This window comes from Mus pahari, chromosome 3, assembly GCF_900095145.1.
Source record: "Mus pahari chromosome 3, PAHARI_EIJ_v1.1, whole genome shotgun sequence".
Classification (NCBI taxonomy): Eukaryota; Metazoa; Chordata; class Mammalia; order Rodentia; family Muridae; genus Mus; species Mus pahari.
Window position 1 is genome coordinate 19,632,209 of NC_034592.1, and position 17,269 is coordinate 19,649,477.

At 53.0% G+C, this 17,269-nt stretch overlaps 2 protein-coding genes across 5 annotated transcripts in view; one reads left to right on the plus strand and one right to left on the minus strand.

The window, feature by feature from the left end:
• The first annotated feature begins 817 nt into the window (after positions 1-817).
• Ciz1 (CDKN1A interacting zinc finger protein 1) lies at positions 818-14,767 on the plus strand. Of its 4 annotated transcripts, none has more exons than XM_029536602.1 (18): positions 818-919; positions 1,561-1,699; positions 1,944-2,059; positions 3,538-3,609; positions 5,066-5,295; positions 6,354-6,447; positions 6,564-6,666; positions 7,219-7,468; positions 7,604-7,745; positions 7,967-8,088; positions 8,717-8,914; positions 10,526-10,650; positions 11,716-11,803; positions 12,226-12,339; positions 12,479-12,640; positions 13,494-13,563; positions 13,704-13,825; positions 14,427-14,767. In XM_029536602.1, the coding sequence occupies exons 2-18, from the start codon at positions 1,566-1,568 to the stop codon at positions 14,640-14,642; spliced, it is 2,358 nt and encodes a 785-aa protein (XP_029392462.1). In that variant the 5' UTR covers positions 818-919; positions 1,561-1,565; the 3' UTR covers positions 14,643-14,767. The 4 variants fall into 4 exon arrangements, with proteins under 4 accessions (XP_029392462.1, XP_029392464.1, XP_029392465.1 ...); XM_029536604.1 differs by having other exon boundaries at positions 7,219-7,456; XM_029536605.1 differs by having other exon boundaries at positions 6,369-6,447.
• Positions 14,768-15,543: 776 nt separating this feature from the next.
• Positions 15,544-17,269, minus strand: part of C3H9orf16 (chromosome 3 C9orf16 homolog) — a 2,872-nt gene continuing 1,146 nt past the window's right edge. The window contains exon 2 of the mRNA XM_021194760.2: positions 15,544-15,980. Coding sequence (XP_021050419.1) covers positions 15,808-15,980 — 173 coding nt within the window. The 3' untranslated portion in view covers positions 15,544-15,807. The remainder of the gene's footprint in view (positions 15,981-17,269) is intronic.

A 17,269-nucleotide genomic window follows, 5' to 3' on the forward strand; every position in this document is an offset into this window, starting at 1 on the left:
CGGGCGATAGTGGGGCAGCCTTTAATCCCAGCACTCGGGAGGCAGAGGCAGGCGGATTTCTGAGTTCGAGGCCAGCCTGGTCTACAAAGTGAGTTCCAGGACAGCCAGAACTATACAGACAAACCCTGTCTCGAAAAACAAAACAAAACAAAACAAAATTAATTAATTGATTGATTAAATAAAACCGGGGTGAGGAGGAGAGATGGCTCAGTGGTAAAGAGCACTTGTTCTTGCAGAGGAGCTGGGTTCGATTCCTAGTACTCACAAGACAGTTCACAAATGTTCCTAACTCTAGTTCCAGGATATACAAGATATACAGGATATACAGATACACATACGTTCAAAACACTCATACACATAAAATAAATCTTTTTTTAAAAAAATGTAAAAAACAAAACTATTTTTTAAAAAGCTGAATTCACAACACATACGCGCGCGCGCTCCCTTCACGCCCGCTTGCTCGGGTCCCAGCCCCACGCGGGCTCGGGATCTGGGGACAGTGGTGGCCTTGGGGAGGTCAGTTGGGATCTGACCGACTGTCCTTCGGTCCCCTCTATGCCCCTGCCAGATAAACAGACGGCCGTGGGAACTCAGAATCGCCCCTTCCCGATGCTGGGATCTGGGGACCGGAGCCTACGCTGCCCGGCGCCTTGTAGCACCTGGGAGCCACCGCTGCTCTAGCGACTGCAGAATGGTCGCGGTCCCCGCGGCGTGACCTGCGCGCGAGGCTTGTTCGCCCGCCGCCGCTGAGGCCTCCGCACCTCCAGAGGGCGCTCTGCGCGGGAGTGGCCAGCCGCTGGGCCTTCGGAGTGTCCCGGTCCGGTCGCAGTCGGGTCCCGAGCAGCCCGGGAGCTCCGGATCCCGCTCTACGAGCCCGTTCGTGGCTTTCACGGTTTCGGCTTTCGTGGATTGCTGGGAGGTGAGGGGGAGCCAGCGTGGTTGCCCGCCCCGGAAGCGACAGTGGAGGAGGGTTGGGCACCCCGGGGAGGGTGGACCGCAGGGATAGCGGCTACTTGCAGAGAGCCTTTGTGGACAGGCGAGGCCACGGGATCAGTTAAGTGGCATTGGATATATCTGCGGGGAAGGGAGTGGAGGGATGAGGGACAACGGAGGGGCGTGGGGGTGTACTGCGGTAGACCGAAGCGTTTCCCATCCAGGGTCCACGGATTTAAGTGACACAGTTTAGGGAGAGGACAGCGGAATCCAAAACAGGGAGGTGTGCTCGGGCAGGGGCTAGCACCAGGAAGTGAAGAGTAGAGTGACTGACAGGCAGGAGGTGGGAGTGGAAAGCTGTGCTCGGGTTAGAAGGTTGCACCGCCCGAGTTGAAGAGCTGGGAGGGAAGATAAAGAACTGAAGGCGTGTCTGTGCGGCTCCTGTTCTGGCAGTTGACCGGAAGAACTGGAAGCCCGGGGTATAAATGCGGCGTGCTCTTGGCGTGGGTGGGACTGCGTAGCGGTGAAGCTTAGCAGGCTTTATGCTGGGGTGGGTGTTTTGGGAGGGGAGAGAAGCTGGATTGTCCCAGAGTGGTGATCTGACCCTACCCACCATACTCCCTTCAGCCACCATGTTCAACCCGCAACTCCAGCAGCAGCAACAGTTGCAGCAGCAGCTCCAGCAGCAGCAACAGCAGATACTGCAGCTCCAACAGCTGCTGCAACAGTCCCCACCACAAGCCTCCTTGTCCATGCCTGTCAGCCGGTGAGTTTCCCACTTCCCGGAGCGAGCGGAGTCTGAGGTCTGATGCTCAGACCCGCATTTTGGAGCCGGCTCCCAGTAGTTATTTTATCCCCCAGGGGCATCCTTGTTTGAGTATTCAATGTCATCAGTTTCTACCTTGGAGGGGATCCTCCATCTGCCATTGAGAGGGAGAGAATGGAGGTGAGGGACCTCCAGGTAGATGGCTTTCCCAGGACCCCTCTGACACCCTCCTCCCATCACACAGGGGCCTCCCCCAGCAATCATCCCCGCAACAGCTTCTGAGTCTCCAGGGCCTCCACTCGACCTCCCTGCTCAATGGCCCCATGCTACAAAGAGCTTTGCTCCTACAGCAGTTGCAAGGTATGGCAGTTCCCCGCGGCCCTCAGCTTCTTCCTATCCCATTCATTCTTACCCATGCTCACAGCGGCCCTGACAGCATCCTTATAGATGAAGACAGCAGGGCTGCCAGGAGATGAAGTGCACATGCTACTCTGCTAAGTACAGGGTTACCAGGCTCTGGTGCTGGCCGTTCCTGCCCCTGCTGATAACCCTAAGGGGAGGCACACCTGTAACCCCCCTCTACAAGTGAGGACAGCAACCTGAGGCCCAGAAGAGGGACCCTGTGTCCATAGTCACAACACAGGTAGAAGCTGACTAGACAGCCCTTGGTACCCCTACCAGGACCACAGTGTGGACAGCCTTTCGGGCTGACTTTCAAAAGACGCGTGTTTAATTCGAGAGAAAAATCCCACGGCAGGTCACAGTATGTGCATAATGTACACCACCTTTTCTTTTTCTATTTTAAAAGTTATGCTTGTCATCGTGAAAATAATGTATTAAAATAGAAAAACAACAACAGCGACAATAAAAACCCACGGGGGCCGGAGAGATGGGTCAGAGGTCAGGAATTCTTGCTGCTCTGCAGAGGGCCTGAGTTAGGGTCCATCACTCACATGGCGCAACTCCCGACGCCTGTAACTCCAGCTCCAGAGGATCCACCATCCTTACCTGGCCTCCAAGGGCAGCCTCCAATACAACACATGAATTAAAATTTAAGATAAATCCTAAAGCATAAAGTCATTGAAAACAAACAAACAAACCCAAGTGGCAGGAAAACGTTCCCTCATTTCCGGGAAAGTCAGCTCCCTTTCTTTATAGTTCTTTCCTTTTTTTTTTTTTTTTTTTTTTTTTTTCTAGGAAGAAGCTTGGGAAGTTGAGTGTGGTTATACGATTAATACCAAAAAGAGTCCATGTCTTGTTTTTATTTTATTTTCTATTTTGCAGTGCTAGAGTTTTTGTTTGTTTGTTTGAGACAGTGTCTCACTCTATATCCCTGACTGGCTTAGAATTCCCTATGTAGATCAAGCTGGCCTTGAACTTATAGAGGTCTGTCTGCCTCTGCCTCCCTGGTGATGGAATTGAAAGAGAACACTGGTATGTTTGGCCTTGCTTTGAGACAAGGTCTCACTCTGTAACTCAGGCTATCCTAGAACTTAGTGTGGAAGCCAGGGTGGTCTTGAACTCAAAAGAGTCTTCCTACCTCAGCCTGCAAGGGCTGGCATTGCAGGCATGAGCTGCCACACCCAGCCAGTGTTCTGGTTAGTTGAGATAGCTTTTAATCTCTCACTGGAGGGATGTGATGTGTGCCCTTATGGAAACCTCAATTATCCATTTCTCCCCCACCCCCCTTCTCCTTTTCTCTTCTCTATCCTAAACCCCACTGGGGTGGACTTGATATCTAAGACTCTTCTCACAGTAGATCCCCCAACACTGAGTGACTGAGTCGGGGATGGATGCTTGATGGCTTTTGATAAGTATTGCCAAATTACTTTCCTAAGGACTGGACCAGTTTGCAATGCCACCAGCCACGTATGACAGTGCCAGCCTCACCATGCCTACGGCAGCATTGGGTATTCTATGCTTTTTTTTTATCTATACCTCTGTGAATGTGTATGTGCAGATCATTTACTAAGTTGGTTTGCAAAAGCTAACGCTGCGTTGTGAGTGTCTTATTTCCCATTTCCACGTGCTAGTGCAGCTAAAACACGTACCAAACATTCGCATGTCATTTTTGTGACTTGTCCATGTCCTTTGTCTGTCTCTGCTTGAGGGCTTCCCGTCTTCCGCCTTACTGTTTATGGGAGCTGGATGGCTTTCTGGGACTGTGTGTATGTCTTTGCCATACCTGTTTATCAGATACACTAATTCATGACTTTGAATCTTCATTTGACAGATGAGGGGAGGGAGAGCTGGCTTGCTCAAGGTGCCAGAGGTAGTCTGGACTGGAATTCATCTCTCAGCACAACTGACCTATGCCTTTAAGCCTGTGCTGCCCTCCCCTGCATTGCCCCTGAATCTGGGCATGAATGCCAACTCTCTTTCATGCTGTGGGCCTTCCCTAGGAAAAAGAGCTGAGTCAGAGGAGATGTAGCAGGAAATAAGAGGGTTGGTCCTGGGATAGAGGTCTCTAGGGATACAGATACCAGGGAAGGCCTCCTGAACAGAAGATAGGGAAGATTTAAAGGGAGGCCCGAAGGATGCTGGGAATTAGTGGAACACAACAACTTCCACGGAAGGTGCAGCATGTTCAAAGGCCCAGAAATGGGGTGATCAGAGGACTGCCCAGTGACATGTTCCCAGAGCTCAACTTGGGGTATGGGAAGTGGGTGGGGCCAGACCTTGCCCTAAAAAGAACAAGGGACTGTGGAAGGCTTTGGGCAGGGGTGAGGTCAGGACGTAGCTTTAAAGAGATCCCATTTGCTGCCTTTCTGAGGAGGGATGGTGTGTTTTCCAGCGAGGGAGAGCCTGCTTGGAAAGGCACGTGGGTGCTAGAGTTGGGAGGACCTGGTGATGCCTGGGGTGTGGAGGACAGGGTGAGGACAGAGCTAGCAGGTGTCCCTCAGGGGGCTTGGCCAAGCTACCTCTCTGTTTTGTGTCTGTGTTGATAGCTGCATCTCCGTGCCACCTGGCAGGGCTGATGCAGTGAAAGGGTGCCTTGCTCCATGCCAGAGCCTTCCCTTTCATTGATAGAGAGAAGTCAGTGGGGGACACAGTACTGAGCAGTGGCCTGCTGGTCCTCCTGTGGCCCTGTGCTGGTTCTCTCACATACCTGAGGGCCCACAGCATGTCCGAGGGCTGGCTGGGGCAGCGCACGTGCCCAGATGGAGCAGAAAACCTACCCTAAGTCCTTCCTCACTTGTGCCCACAGAGTGGACCTTGCCTTCGCTTCACCTCTGCTCCCCTGGATAAGAGGGTCCCCTCAGACATTCTCTCTGATATTCCCCTGGTATTTGGGGCACTGAACCCCTGATATAACCTTGACCATTCAACCATTGTGTGACCTCTCTTCTCACCTCTTCCCCACAGGCAGCCTCCGTGCTTACAACGTGACAGCCCCAGGCCTAGCAGCTCCCAGCCTTACACCACCCCAGATGGTCACCCCAAATCTGCAACAGTTCTTCCCCCAGGCTACTCGCCAGTCCCTGCTGGGGCCTCCTCCTGTTGGGGTCTCAATAAACCCTTCTCAGCACAACCACTCAGGGAGGAACTCCCAGAAGCAGGCCAGAACCCCCTCTTCCACCACCCCCAACCGCAAGGTGAGTAGCGCTTTGAGTGGAACAGCTCAGCAGGAGCGGGTGGAGGGGTTGAGCCTGCCCTGGCCTTTGGCCTTCGGGCAGGTCATGCTCTGTCTTTGTGCCTCAGTGTCTATAAAATGAAGGTGCCTAACATCTGTCATCTCCGGAACTTCAGGTATCTTTATGGTCTCGATGTGACTTTAGCCATGCCCAAATACCACCTATCTACTATTTCCCTCTTAAACAAGTTTTTTTTTTTTTTATTACTTTATTATTATCATTTATTTTTACATGTGCTAAGGTGGGCATGTGGAGGTCAGAGGACAACTATATGCATCTCTTTTCTCTTTCTACCACATGGGTTCTAGGAAGAACTTGACACCAGATGCCTTCACCTGCTGAGCCAGCTCAATGGCCTTTAGTGCTATTCTCTTTACATCAGCAATGTCTAGTAGAAATAAAACAAGTCAAATATCAGACTTAAACTTTTGGAGAGCCATGATAAAAAGATAAAAAGGTCAAGGGATAATGATTATCCATAATCCCAATACTTGAGAGGCTAGGGACAGAAGATGGCGGCACCTTCTAGAACATCTTGAACTATTATGTAGAAAGAACTTCAGGCTTTAAGAATAAAATGAAAAAGAACAGATAAGGTTAATCTTACCACCAGGTAGAGTCAAGTACACTTCTAATCCCAGCACTCTGGAGATGGTACAGGAGGCTCAGAGATCCACGGTCATCTTCATTTTCACAGTTCTAGGCCAGCCAACCCAAAACAGCTGAACAAAAATGAATATAATACCATAAAACATATTTTAGTTACTCTAGTATTTAAAAAAAATACCATTTTGACCTGTATTAAAAAATAATAATAAATGAGCCAGGCAGTGGTGGTACACACCTTTAGTCCCAGCACTGAGGAGGCAGAGGCAAGTGGAGCTCTGAGTTTAAGGCCAGCCTGGTCTAGAGTGAGTTCCAGGACAGCCAGGGCTACACAGAGAAACCCTGCCTTGAACAACACCCCCACCCCCACCCCCACCCCCACCCCCCAAAAAATGGTTTCTAAAAGGAAGCAGGATTCTTCTTCTCAGACAGTGCCTCTGGAAGACAGGGAAGACCCCACAGAGGGGTCTGAGGAAGCCACGGAGCTCCAGATGGACACCTCTGAAGGTGAGAAACAAGGGCAGCTGTCCTTCACAAGGGACATCAGGGCAGGGAAGATCTTGGGGTCAAGTAAGCCAGGGCCATCTCCTGGAGCTATGTTTCCTCACCTGCCACCACTGCAGACCAAGATTCACTAGTCTGCCCAGATGGCATGCTGAGTGAGCCCCAAGTGCCTGAGCCTGAGCCCTTTGAGGCGTTGGAACCACCAGCCAAGAGGTCCAGGAGGTGAGTGATAAGTAATACTGGCCCCGTGCTGGGGCTCAGAGGCCTGGAGCTCGCCTGTAAAGTTAGGTCTTGGCTTCCACCTGGGGGAGGGCCACATTCATCCCTAGATCTACCTGGGGTGAGCCACCAGGAGGCCAAGCCGGACAGCCAGGAGGAATGGGTCCTTGCAGAGTGCAGAGGTGGGGCTGAGTTTATAGGGCTAATTAAAATCAGGTTGCAATTTGGAGGTGGAGAGTCACTACCCCCTGCATTTATTTAGGTGAAGCAGGCCCGGATAGCTGTAGATCTTCCCATATCCCACATTGTAAGTAGAATTAGGATTAGGAACTGGGTCAAAGGCCTCTGGGAAGATAGAGCTTTGGTCTTCTTGGATTTGCTTGTTTGTTTCGTTTTCATCTTTGAGACAATCTTGGCTAACCTACAACTCACTATGTAGACCAGGCTGGCCTCAACTCTTCAGAAGAGATCCGCCTGTGTCTTCTTCCCTAGGGTTAGGATCAAAGGCACAGACCACCACAGCTGGCTTTTTTATTATCTTTGGATCTTTGCTAGCTCAGAGGAGTCCACCGAGAAAGGCCCTACAGGGCAGCCACAAGCAAGGGTCCAGCCTCAGACCCAGATGACAGCACCAAAGCAGACGCAGACCCCGGATCAGCTGCCTGAGCCACCAGACGCCCAAATTCTGCCGCGTATCCAGCCACAGGCTTTGCCGATCCAGACCCAGCCAAAGCTGCAGAGGCAGGCCCAGACACAGACCTCTCCAGAGCACTTAGTGCCCCAGCAGAATCAGGTAGAGCCACAGGTACAGTCACAGCCCCCATGGCAGCTGCAGCCACGGGAGACAGACCCAGCGAAGCAAGCGCAGGCACAGACCCAGCCTCAGCCCCTCTGGCAGGTGCAGTCACAGAAGCAGGCCCAGACACAGACACATCCACAGGTATTCACCCAAGAGAAGACCCAGGACCAGCCTCAGACCTGGACACAGGAGTCAGTACCCCCACCAGAACAAGCGTCAGTTCCGGCCTGTGCCACGGAACCACAGCTATCATCTAATGCTGCAGGGCAAGGTGATGGGCAAGGTGAGTGTGGACTCCTGGCCCGATCCAGGTCTGCTAAACTCTCCTTTGTCTGATCTGGCATTGTTTAGTCTTGACTGAGGGTTGGGCCTGGCGTAGAGATCTGGGACCATCCCCGTCTTGGATTCAGGTTAATGTCTGGACAGAGAAGCCAGCTTTTGGATCCAGATCTATCTGGACCCCAAATGGTAGACACTGGGAAAGGAACATATATGTCATTTCAGACCCAGACAAGGCCTTGCCAGAACCAGTAAGTACCCAGAGCAGTGAAGACAGGAGCCAGGAGGCGTCAGCTGGTGGCCTGGATGTGGGAGAATGTGAAAAGAGAGCGGGAGAGATGCTGGGGGTGCGTACGCATAGGAGGGCCCTCGAGCCTGCAGCGGCACGGGCTCTGCTCGCCCACGCTACCTTAGGATCCCTCTGTGTTTCCCCACGTGTGGAAAGGACAGCAGCCTTGTGCCTGGTGGCATGTGTGAGCCACATAGTGGTTCCTCTGTTGTATCTTTTTTCTTAAGATCTTGATGTGCTGTTGTTGGCAAAGGTCCCTTCTCATCCTGGCCAGCTTCTCACTAGAGCTGCCAGTCCTTCTCATAGTGATGTCATTTCAGTACCTTTGTAAAACCCTCTTTGTGGGACTCAGGCAGGTCCCAACGCTACATTATAACAAAACTTTAAGTCAACCTCTTTTCTTCCTCTGGTCTCAGTTTCCCCATCACATGAGAGGTGACATGGGTTGGACTTAGAATTAACCTGAGCTGGGTCAGGAACGGTGCTATACATCTTTAATTCAGCCCCTAGAGAGGCAGAGGCAGGCTGATCTCTTTGAGCTTCAGGCCAGCCTGGTCTACATAGTGAGACATATATATTCGATCTAGGTTCAAATCCTGGCTATTGTATTCTCTGTTTAGGTTTGGGCAGTCACATAACCTAACCTAACTTAGAGGGTAGAAATCCTGCCTCTGTGTCTGCTGTAGATGTGGGGGGCTGGGAGCTCCCTGAAGGTCACCATCCTGCAGAGTAGTGACAGCCGGGCTTTCAACACCACACCCCTCACATCTGGACCTCGCCCTGGGGACTCTACCTCTGCCGCCCCTGCCCTTGCCAGCACACCCTCCAAGCAAAGCCTCCAGTTCTTCTGCTACATCTGCAAGGCCAGCTGCAGCAGCCAGCAGGTACTCAGGGCAGAGGGGGAGGGCTGGGCCTCTCGGCCGTGCCTTTTCTACACTGCCCCTTGGCCATACATCTGCGTAGGCAGATTTCCTGGTTAGCTGGTAGAACAGGTTTTTAGGGTCTAGGAAAACCTGGTTCAAATCTGCTGTGACTGGCCATCAGGGTCTTCAGAAGTAAATTCCACCCTTGGGTCTTTTCCTTTTGTGTTCAAGGAGGACAGCCAGGAGTTTACCCCCACTGTGCGTCTTAGGATGCAGCACTTGACATTGAAGTTCTGTGCCCAGTTCGGGCCCAAGCAAGTGTAGCATTACTAGTAATAGTAGTTCCTTAGGCTGAGGCAGGAGAGTAACCTGATCAACTTAGTGACAGCCTGTCTCAAAAAAAAAAAAAAAAAAAAAAATATATATATATATATATATATATATATATATATATATATGAGAGAGAGAGAGAGAGAGAGAGAGAGAGAGAGAGAGAGAGAGAGAGAGAGAAAGAAGAAGCTGGGATATAGCTCAGCCACTGCTTAATCCATGAGAGGCAGAGATAAATGAATGAATGAATAATAGTAGTCTTGACTGGAAAGACCAATTACTCTTAGTGCTTGGGGGTCTTGGGGGTTCAAAACAAGATCCTGTGAGCACATGAGTTTCCCATTAACCTGGGCAATAGAGCAGGAACTCAGTATCTGTCTTTAAAAAATGATTAAAAATGTCTTTAAACTTAAAATGAGTTCTTTGAGCTGGGCAGTGGTGGCACATGCCTTTAATCCCAGCACTCGGGAGGCAGAGACTGGCGGATTTCTGAGTTTGAGGCCAGCCTGGTCTACAAAGTGAGTTCCAGGACAGCCAAGGCTACACAGAGAAACCCTGTCTTGAAAAACCAAAAGAAAAAAAAAAGTTCTTTGCTTTGCCCCCATGTCTACGCACCTCATGGGTCTGAAGCCCACAGAAGCCAGATGAAGGCACTGGATCCCCTGCATCCGGAGTTACGTGGCTGTGAGCTGCCATGTGGGTGCTGAAAGTTGAACCCAGAGCCTCAGGAAGGGCAGCCAGTGCTCTTAACCTCTCAGTTTCTGTTTTCTTTTTTTTTAATTGAAGATTTATTTATTTATTATATATAATTACACTGTTGCTGTTGCTGGCTTCAGACACACCAGAAGAAGGCATCAGATCTCATTACAGATGGTTGTGAGTCACCATGTGGTTGCTGGGATTTGAACTCAGGACTTCTGGGAGAGCAGTCAGTGCTCTAAACCACTGAGCCATCTCTCCAGCCCCCCTCAGTTTCTTCTAATGTTCTTGTATTATTACCAGTAGCCGTTGTTACCTCTGTGACTGTGGTCCTCGTCTGAGCAAGGCCACTTTGAGCCTTGTTCCTTATCAGTGAAGCACTCCCGGAAATGGATAGGCATTTCCTCTATGCCTCAGTTTACCATCCCTGCCATGGCCTACATTGAACTGTGTGAAATAATGCCAGTTGTGGTGGTACATGCCGGTAGGACATGCGGGAGAAAGGGAATCCGGAGGATCAGGGACGCAGGGTGGCCGTGACGTTTGGAGTTGTCCTTCCCTTGGCTGTGGCTCATGACCGCTTCTGGCACATTCCTGCTCCAGGAGTTCCAGGATCACATGTCAGAGGCTCAGCACCAACAGCGGCTTGGGGACATGCAACACTCGAGCCAGACCTGCCTGCTGTCCCTGCTGCCCATGCCTCGGGACATCCTGGAGAAAGAAGTAGAGTAAGTAGGGGCTGGCAGAGGCTCGTGTGGGTCAGGCAGCGTCCCAGGCCAGGCCCTGAATAGACTGGCTGGCTGAGAGGTCAACCAGCTGTGCATGCATTAACTCCAATTTTGATCATCAGCTTCTCCTATCTGTAAAATGGCTTGGTGAGGGGTGGAGTTACAGACTCCTAAGGTCCCTTCCAGGTAAGAACAGTGTGACGTTCCTGTGAAAGGGAGGGGAGCTGTAATACAGAGAGCTCTGACCCCACTGATCTGTGTGCCCCAACCAGAGAGGCACAGTGGTAAGGACCAGGTCATTTTGTGACCCTGGACAAGACCTTCCCTGAATCTATCCATTGACACAGGAGATGTGGTTGGTCTGAAATGTCTACCCAGAATCTGGACCTGGCACCTGGTGTTCGAAGGCTTGGTGGGAAGCTGTAGGTCCCAGTGGGGTGTCCCAAGCCTGCAGGGTTGGAAAGCGTCATTGGAGAAAGCTGAGACTTGGGCCCTGGGAGACAAGGGCTGTGTCTCCTGGGGGAGCTTCCTCAGGTGGTTGCTAGAGCTCCCAGCTTTCCAGGGGGATCCAGGAACCTGGATTGCTTCGGAAGCCTCACAGTTGCAGAGTGTCAGCAACAAAGCCAGATGTGGTGACACCTGTGACCCCCCACCACCACCCTTGGGAGGCTGAGACAGAGGGCACAAGAGTCTGAGGCCACTTATATAGTGAGATCTTCTAGTGAGTTGACTTACTCAGAATGACAGTAAACCCAGATGAAGACAAATGAGACCCCTTCTCAGGCGACACTGTTGTACGAGTCTGTGATGGAAAGTTCCACTGAGGGCAAGGACAGGGACTCTTGGCTGCTCTGCGATTCACCTGGCTGACAGGGAACTCTGTCCGTTGGCTCCCGCTTACGGAAGAGTCAGGAATGGCTACTCTGTCCTTTGTCTTTTTGATGCTGTGACTAGAACCCTGGCTCCTTGCCCGCCCTAGCTTCTGAAGCGCAGCCCCCTTCCCTTCCGGACCACTCTAGGAGAACATAGACTGCATCATGCACTGCTTGCTTTTCTTGCCATCAGAGGTCCTCCGCCCAAGCGCTGGTGCAACACCTGCCAGGTGTACTATGTGGGAGACCTGATCCAGCACCGCAGGACACAGGAGCACAAGGTACAAGAGTCACTCATGCTGCGAGGGTCCCCATGTGGGACACATCCTAGCCGGGGGTGGAGGTAGGGGTGGGGAGGGGGGCCTATTTTTGTCTCCATGTGACTGCCACTCATGTGACTTCTGGTGAGTCAGTCATGTTCCTCTCTGGGTTCTCCTGTGCCCATCTATTCAGTGTAGGCACCTGCTCCCCCTGCTATTTAGCCCCTAGCGTATTGGGGAGGTCTTTGGCGGCTGTCCTCCTCCTATCCTGTCTCTGTGGCCACACGCCATCCCACATAGTGAAGACAAGTGGTTTTGTATGTCCCAGTGCAGGGGCGGGGCAGAGCTGGGCCTGTGGGTTTGAGAGGTGAGGTCTCATTGAGCCACTGATAGGGTGGCTTGTACCTGGGGGTGCTCCACGTGGCCTACCTGCCTCTCCCCAGGTTGCCAAACAATCCCTGAGGCCCTTCTGCACCATATGCAGCCGTTACTTCAAGACCCCTCGAAAGTTTGTGGAGCACGTGAAGTCCCAGGGACACAAGGACAAGGCCCAAGAGGTAACCCTAGCTACCTCAGTTCAGCATGAAGCCCCTCCCCAAGATTATAGAGCAGCTGGGGGTGGGGGGCTAGAACCCTCAGGGGGGGTGTGCTAGCTGCCCATAGCTAGCCTAAGCCCCTCACGCATTCCTCGGGCAGCTGAAGACACTTGAAAAGGAGACAGGCAGCCCAGATGAGGACCACTTCATCACTGTAGATGCCATCGGTTGCTTTGAGAGTGGTCAAGAAGAGGACGAGGATGATGATGATGAGGAGGAAGAAGAAGAAGAGATTGAGGCTGAGGAGGAATTCTGCAAGCAGGTGTGTGGAATGGGCCCTTTGGTGGCTACTGGAGCCCAGACACCATGCTGGCATTTATAGGCACTAACATGACACAGTTATGGGCTGTGACATGTGACCATGGAAATAAGCACAGAGGGACAGGTGAAACATGCAAGGGCCTTAAAGGCTGGCCGGAATAGCCACGGTGGGGAAGAGGGGGGACAGAGGGGGCGGTGTTGAGCCAGGCACACAAGGCGTGCACAGCAGACTGTCCACGGTCCTGCAAGGCTTTATCTAAGAGTTTCATGCTGTTTCTGGACAAACTAAGAGAAATGCAGGTAGGCTGGGGTGGGGAGGGGAAGGCAGAGGGCTAGGAATTACAGTCCAGTGCTTGCCTATGCATATGCAAAGCCCTGGATTCAACCCCGGGACCCTCGGGAGGTAGGGTAATGGAGGCTCCAGCAGGAGGGAGGCTGAAGCAGGACTGAGCTCAGTCACGTGTGATGAAGACCCTGTCTTAGAAACAAAATAAAGGATGGAGAGATGACTGGGTGGTGAATGCATGTGCCGCTCTTCCAGGGGACCTGGGTTCAGTTCCCCACACCCCTCTCAGGTCGCTCATAACTGCCTGTACCTCCACTTCCTGGAGATTGGACGCCGCAGGTACCCACGCCCTCACACACTCAAACATCAAAAAAAGCAGCCTAAGAAAAGAAGGGTTTATTTTGGTTTGGGGGAAGGAAACCCACAGAGCATATGTCAGAAGGACGCACGGGAGGTAGGGTCTTCCCACCTGCGAGCTGAGGGAATGAAGGGCTGCGCTCTGGAGACTGCGGCTGGGCTGTCTCCAGGTGGGACCAGAGGCACGTCTCAGTTCTTACTCCCTCTCCAGGTGAAGTCAAGGGAAACATCCTCAGAGCAATGGAAGGGCTCCGAGACGTACAGCCCCAACACGGCCTATGGTAAGACCTCGGGCTAAGCCCCCAGTCTCAGCCACAGCATCCCGGACAGGCACCCCGACCTCTATTCCCACCCAGAGCCGGTGTGATGCCCAGCCGGTGAGGGGGACTTAGGTGTGCAGACCCTGCTGCCCTGTCCCCAGGTGTGGATTTCCTGGTGCCAGTGACGGGCTATGTCTGCCGAATCTGTCACAAGTTCTATGACAGCAACTCAGAAATGCGGCTCTCTCACTGCAAGTCCCTGGCCCACTTTGAGAACCTGCAGGTGAGTGGTCGTCTTGACTACTCTGCCCAGGGTCAAAGCTTCTGTCGAACCAAGCCAGTTCTCAAGCATACTCCCACAGGAGGGAGAGACTGGGCTCGGCTCTTCATGGCGTGTGTGTGTGTGTGTGTGTGTGTGTGTGTGTGTGTGTGTGTTGTATAGTGTGAGTGTTTGGGCGTGGGTCTGTGGGTACTCCAGAGTTTAGGGAGGCTGAGCTTTTACCTAGGGTCAAGCAGAAAGTCCGCACTGTTTTGGCCCAAGTTGGGAAGCAGCTGATGGCTAGGAGTGCCCCAGGCTATGCCTAACTTTGAAAACTTCTGTATCTAGAAATACAAAGCCANTCAAGCATACTCCCACAGGAGGGAGAGACTGGGCTCGGCTCTTCATGGCGTGTGTGTGTGTGTGTGTGTGTGTGTGTGTGTGTGTGTGTGTGTGTGTGTGTGTGTGTTGGGGCCTGGGGCTGGGGGTACTCCAGAGCTTAGGGAGGCTGAGCTTTCACACAGGGTCACGCAGCAGATCCATACTGTTTTGGCCCAAGTTGGGAAGCAGCTGATGGCTAGGAGTGCCCCAGGCTATGCCTAACTTTGAAAACTTCTGTATCTAGAAATACAAAGCCAAGAACCCCAGCCCTCCTACCCGGCCTGTGAGCCGCAAGTGTGCCATCAACGCCCGCAACGCCCTGACTGCACTGTTCACCTCGGGCAGTGGCCCCAGCCGCCAGCCCAGCCCCCAGGACACAGTGAAAATACCCAGCAAGGTGAAGCCTGGACCCCCCGGAATCCCTCCTCCCCTTCGGCGCTCAACGCGCCTCAAAACCTGATAGAGGGAGCTCTGGCCACTCAGTCTGACTAATGCCCAGGCTGCCGAGGCCTCCTAGGTCTCTGTGGGAAACGTTCAGGCGGTCGGTGCTTTTACTCAAAATCCAATAAAGTGTCAGTGGTTTGGCTCTGCAGTCCCCACCAGCACTGTGTTGGGGGGGGGGGAGGGCACCAGTCTGGTGTGGTGAAGGACCAGGGAAGCCAAAATCAGGCTCCCTGAGATGTAGAGGCTCTGGGATAGGACTACAGGCATGTCCTCTCTCTGAGCCTCGCTTTCCCTCTCAGTATATCAGGGCTGGAACAGCAGCTTGGGAGAAAATCCTTATGGCTGGTGACCCTCACAGACAGGCTTGCTCTTACCCCCAGGTTGGAGATGAACAGAGGCCTTAGCAGGGTCACGTGACCTGCCAAAACTCAAAGACTAGCCAACAACCCGCCTCTAACCAGCTGCACCTCACAAACACCAAAGCCAGGCATGGAGTTAGTATTGTGGGGACCCCTGCCACTGAGGTTTGCCAAACCCAGAGACAGCAGCAGTGAAGGGGCCCATCCTTAGCCCTGCTGGAGATAAAGACAGCCCGGCTCGGTCAATGCCAGCCGGGAAGGGGAAGGCACCGGGGTTTACCGTCAAATCCTAGGGTTGGTTACAGTGGTGAAAGGCCCAAGCGCCCAGGGAGCCTGACGGTATCTCACAGTCAGTCAGACAGCGGGCCTGCATCAGCTGGAAAGCAGCCACCAGAGCAACGCACCAGGTAGGGAGGAAGCCTGACCTCACCCACGCCCTCGGAAATGAAAGGTGGCTCAGAGCCCCAGTTCCATCATATGGCCCGTGGGGTCACAGTCTCTGCTCCACTGCCCTCCAGTGGTTACTAGGGTCCTCATCTGGGCACAAAGAAGAAGGGGGCAGTGGTGTGGGAGACGTCTTTAATTTGGACTCTCAGTGTTTGCGTGGAGGTGAGAGAAACAGACAAGGGGGGGGGGTACTGTAGGACTGCACCTGACTCCAGGAAGGGTGATGGGCAGTGAATGGGGACTGGTCCAGGCTGGTAGACCCTCTAGGATCTGGAGGCCAGTACCCGAGATGGTGTCTAAGCCAAGTAGTATCTACCCAGGCCAGAACATGGCCTAGAGAGGTGAGGGTAGGGCCTGGATGGGGGCTTCTGGCGCCTAGGGACTGGCATCGCCAGGGGCCTCCCCAAGCTGTTGCTGGAACTCCAGGCGCGTCTGCCGGTTCGACTCCAGCAGCTCCTTGAGGCGGGCATGGAGGTGGTCATTCTTCTCCTCCAGGTGGTCCAGACAAGAGTTGATCTGATCCAACATGGAGTTGAGGGCAGCATACTCTGGGAGGAAGGGAAAAGACAGAGGGAACGTCTTATGTCTCCTCAGGGCTGACAGACACAGCACAAAGCCCTCTGCCCCTCACACCAGTGTTGTCCGCCTCAGGCCCTTTGAATAGACCCATGGTCCTGCCTGGAAGGCACTGGGTGGCACTCATGTCCTTCCCTCTGGGATGAACACCACTTATTTCAATTTAGCTATGACCCAGAGGAGCTTCCCCGTGCCGGCACTGTGTCGGGCCTCTCTCCTGGATCTCCATCCTCTCTCTCTCCTCAGCTCTCCTTCAGGAATCACTGCTGCGGTCACCAGGTGCTGGTCTGTGCTCGCCCCACACTCACACTCAACTATAAAGCTCTGGGAGAGGTGACGGGTCTTGTGTTCTCTGCTGTCTCCCCAGTGCCCTCGATGACACAAATAAGCACTTACTGAATGAATGAATGCATGCATGCATGAATGAATGAAGCTCTGGCTTTCCAGTCCCTGCTTTTGCTCCACTGTCGCCATCTAGAGTTCATCGGCCACAACAACCCTTCAAGGACCAGCTCAGAATACCTTCCTCCTGGCAATGCTGTGTCCCCTTAGGATCCAAGGTCTGGGTCCATGCCCACTGCAGGACCCACTTCCGAGCCAGCCCATGACTCAGAAACACTCAGCTGCCAACTTGGGAACAAAGGGAAGTAGCTGGTGGATTTAAGGAAGAGGCCCAGGGAAGGCAACGGGGGCATGAGTATAAATGTGCTGCCTCTTGGCAACAGTTCTCATGACCCCAAAAGGATGTCCTTCGCAGAGGCTAGAGCCTCTGAAGGATGCTAGATCTTAAAGTCCATCTTCATGGCATTTGGTGATAGGGCCAAAACTCACCCTTACATCTGAGTGCCAGATCTGCTCTAGCCCAGCCACTCCTTAGAATGGGGAAGGGGACTCTGCAGGTTCCAGCACACTGAGAGCAGGTACTTAGTGGACAGCTATTCTGATGCATCCTCTGCATGTCGTGGGAGGCTAGCAGAAGGGCCAGGAGAGGTGGTGTCTGCAGGCTCCACCTATGTCCAGGGTACTTCCTAGCCATTGTTCCTGTCCTGGGACAGCCTCCTCCCCACCATCTCAGTGTCACTCAGGGTTACTCCACCCCCTTACCGAATTCCCTTATGCTCACCATGGCTGCCAGCAGTCACTGTTCCCCAATACTAGTGACCCACCAGCTACCTCCAGGTGGACAGCAACCTTTATAAAGAGCAGAACCCAGGTGCTGGGCGTGGTGGCGCGCACCTTTGATCCCAGCACTTGGGAGGCA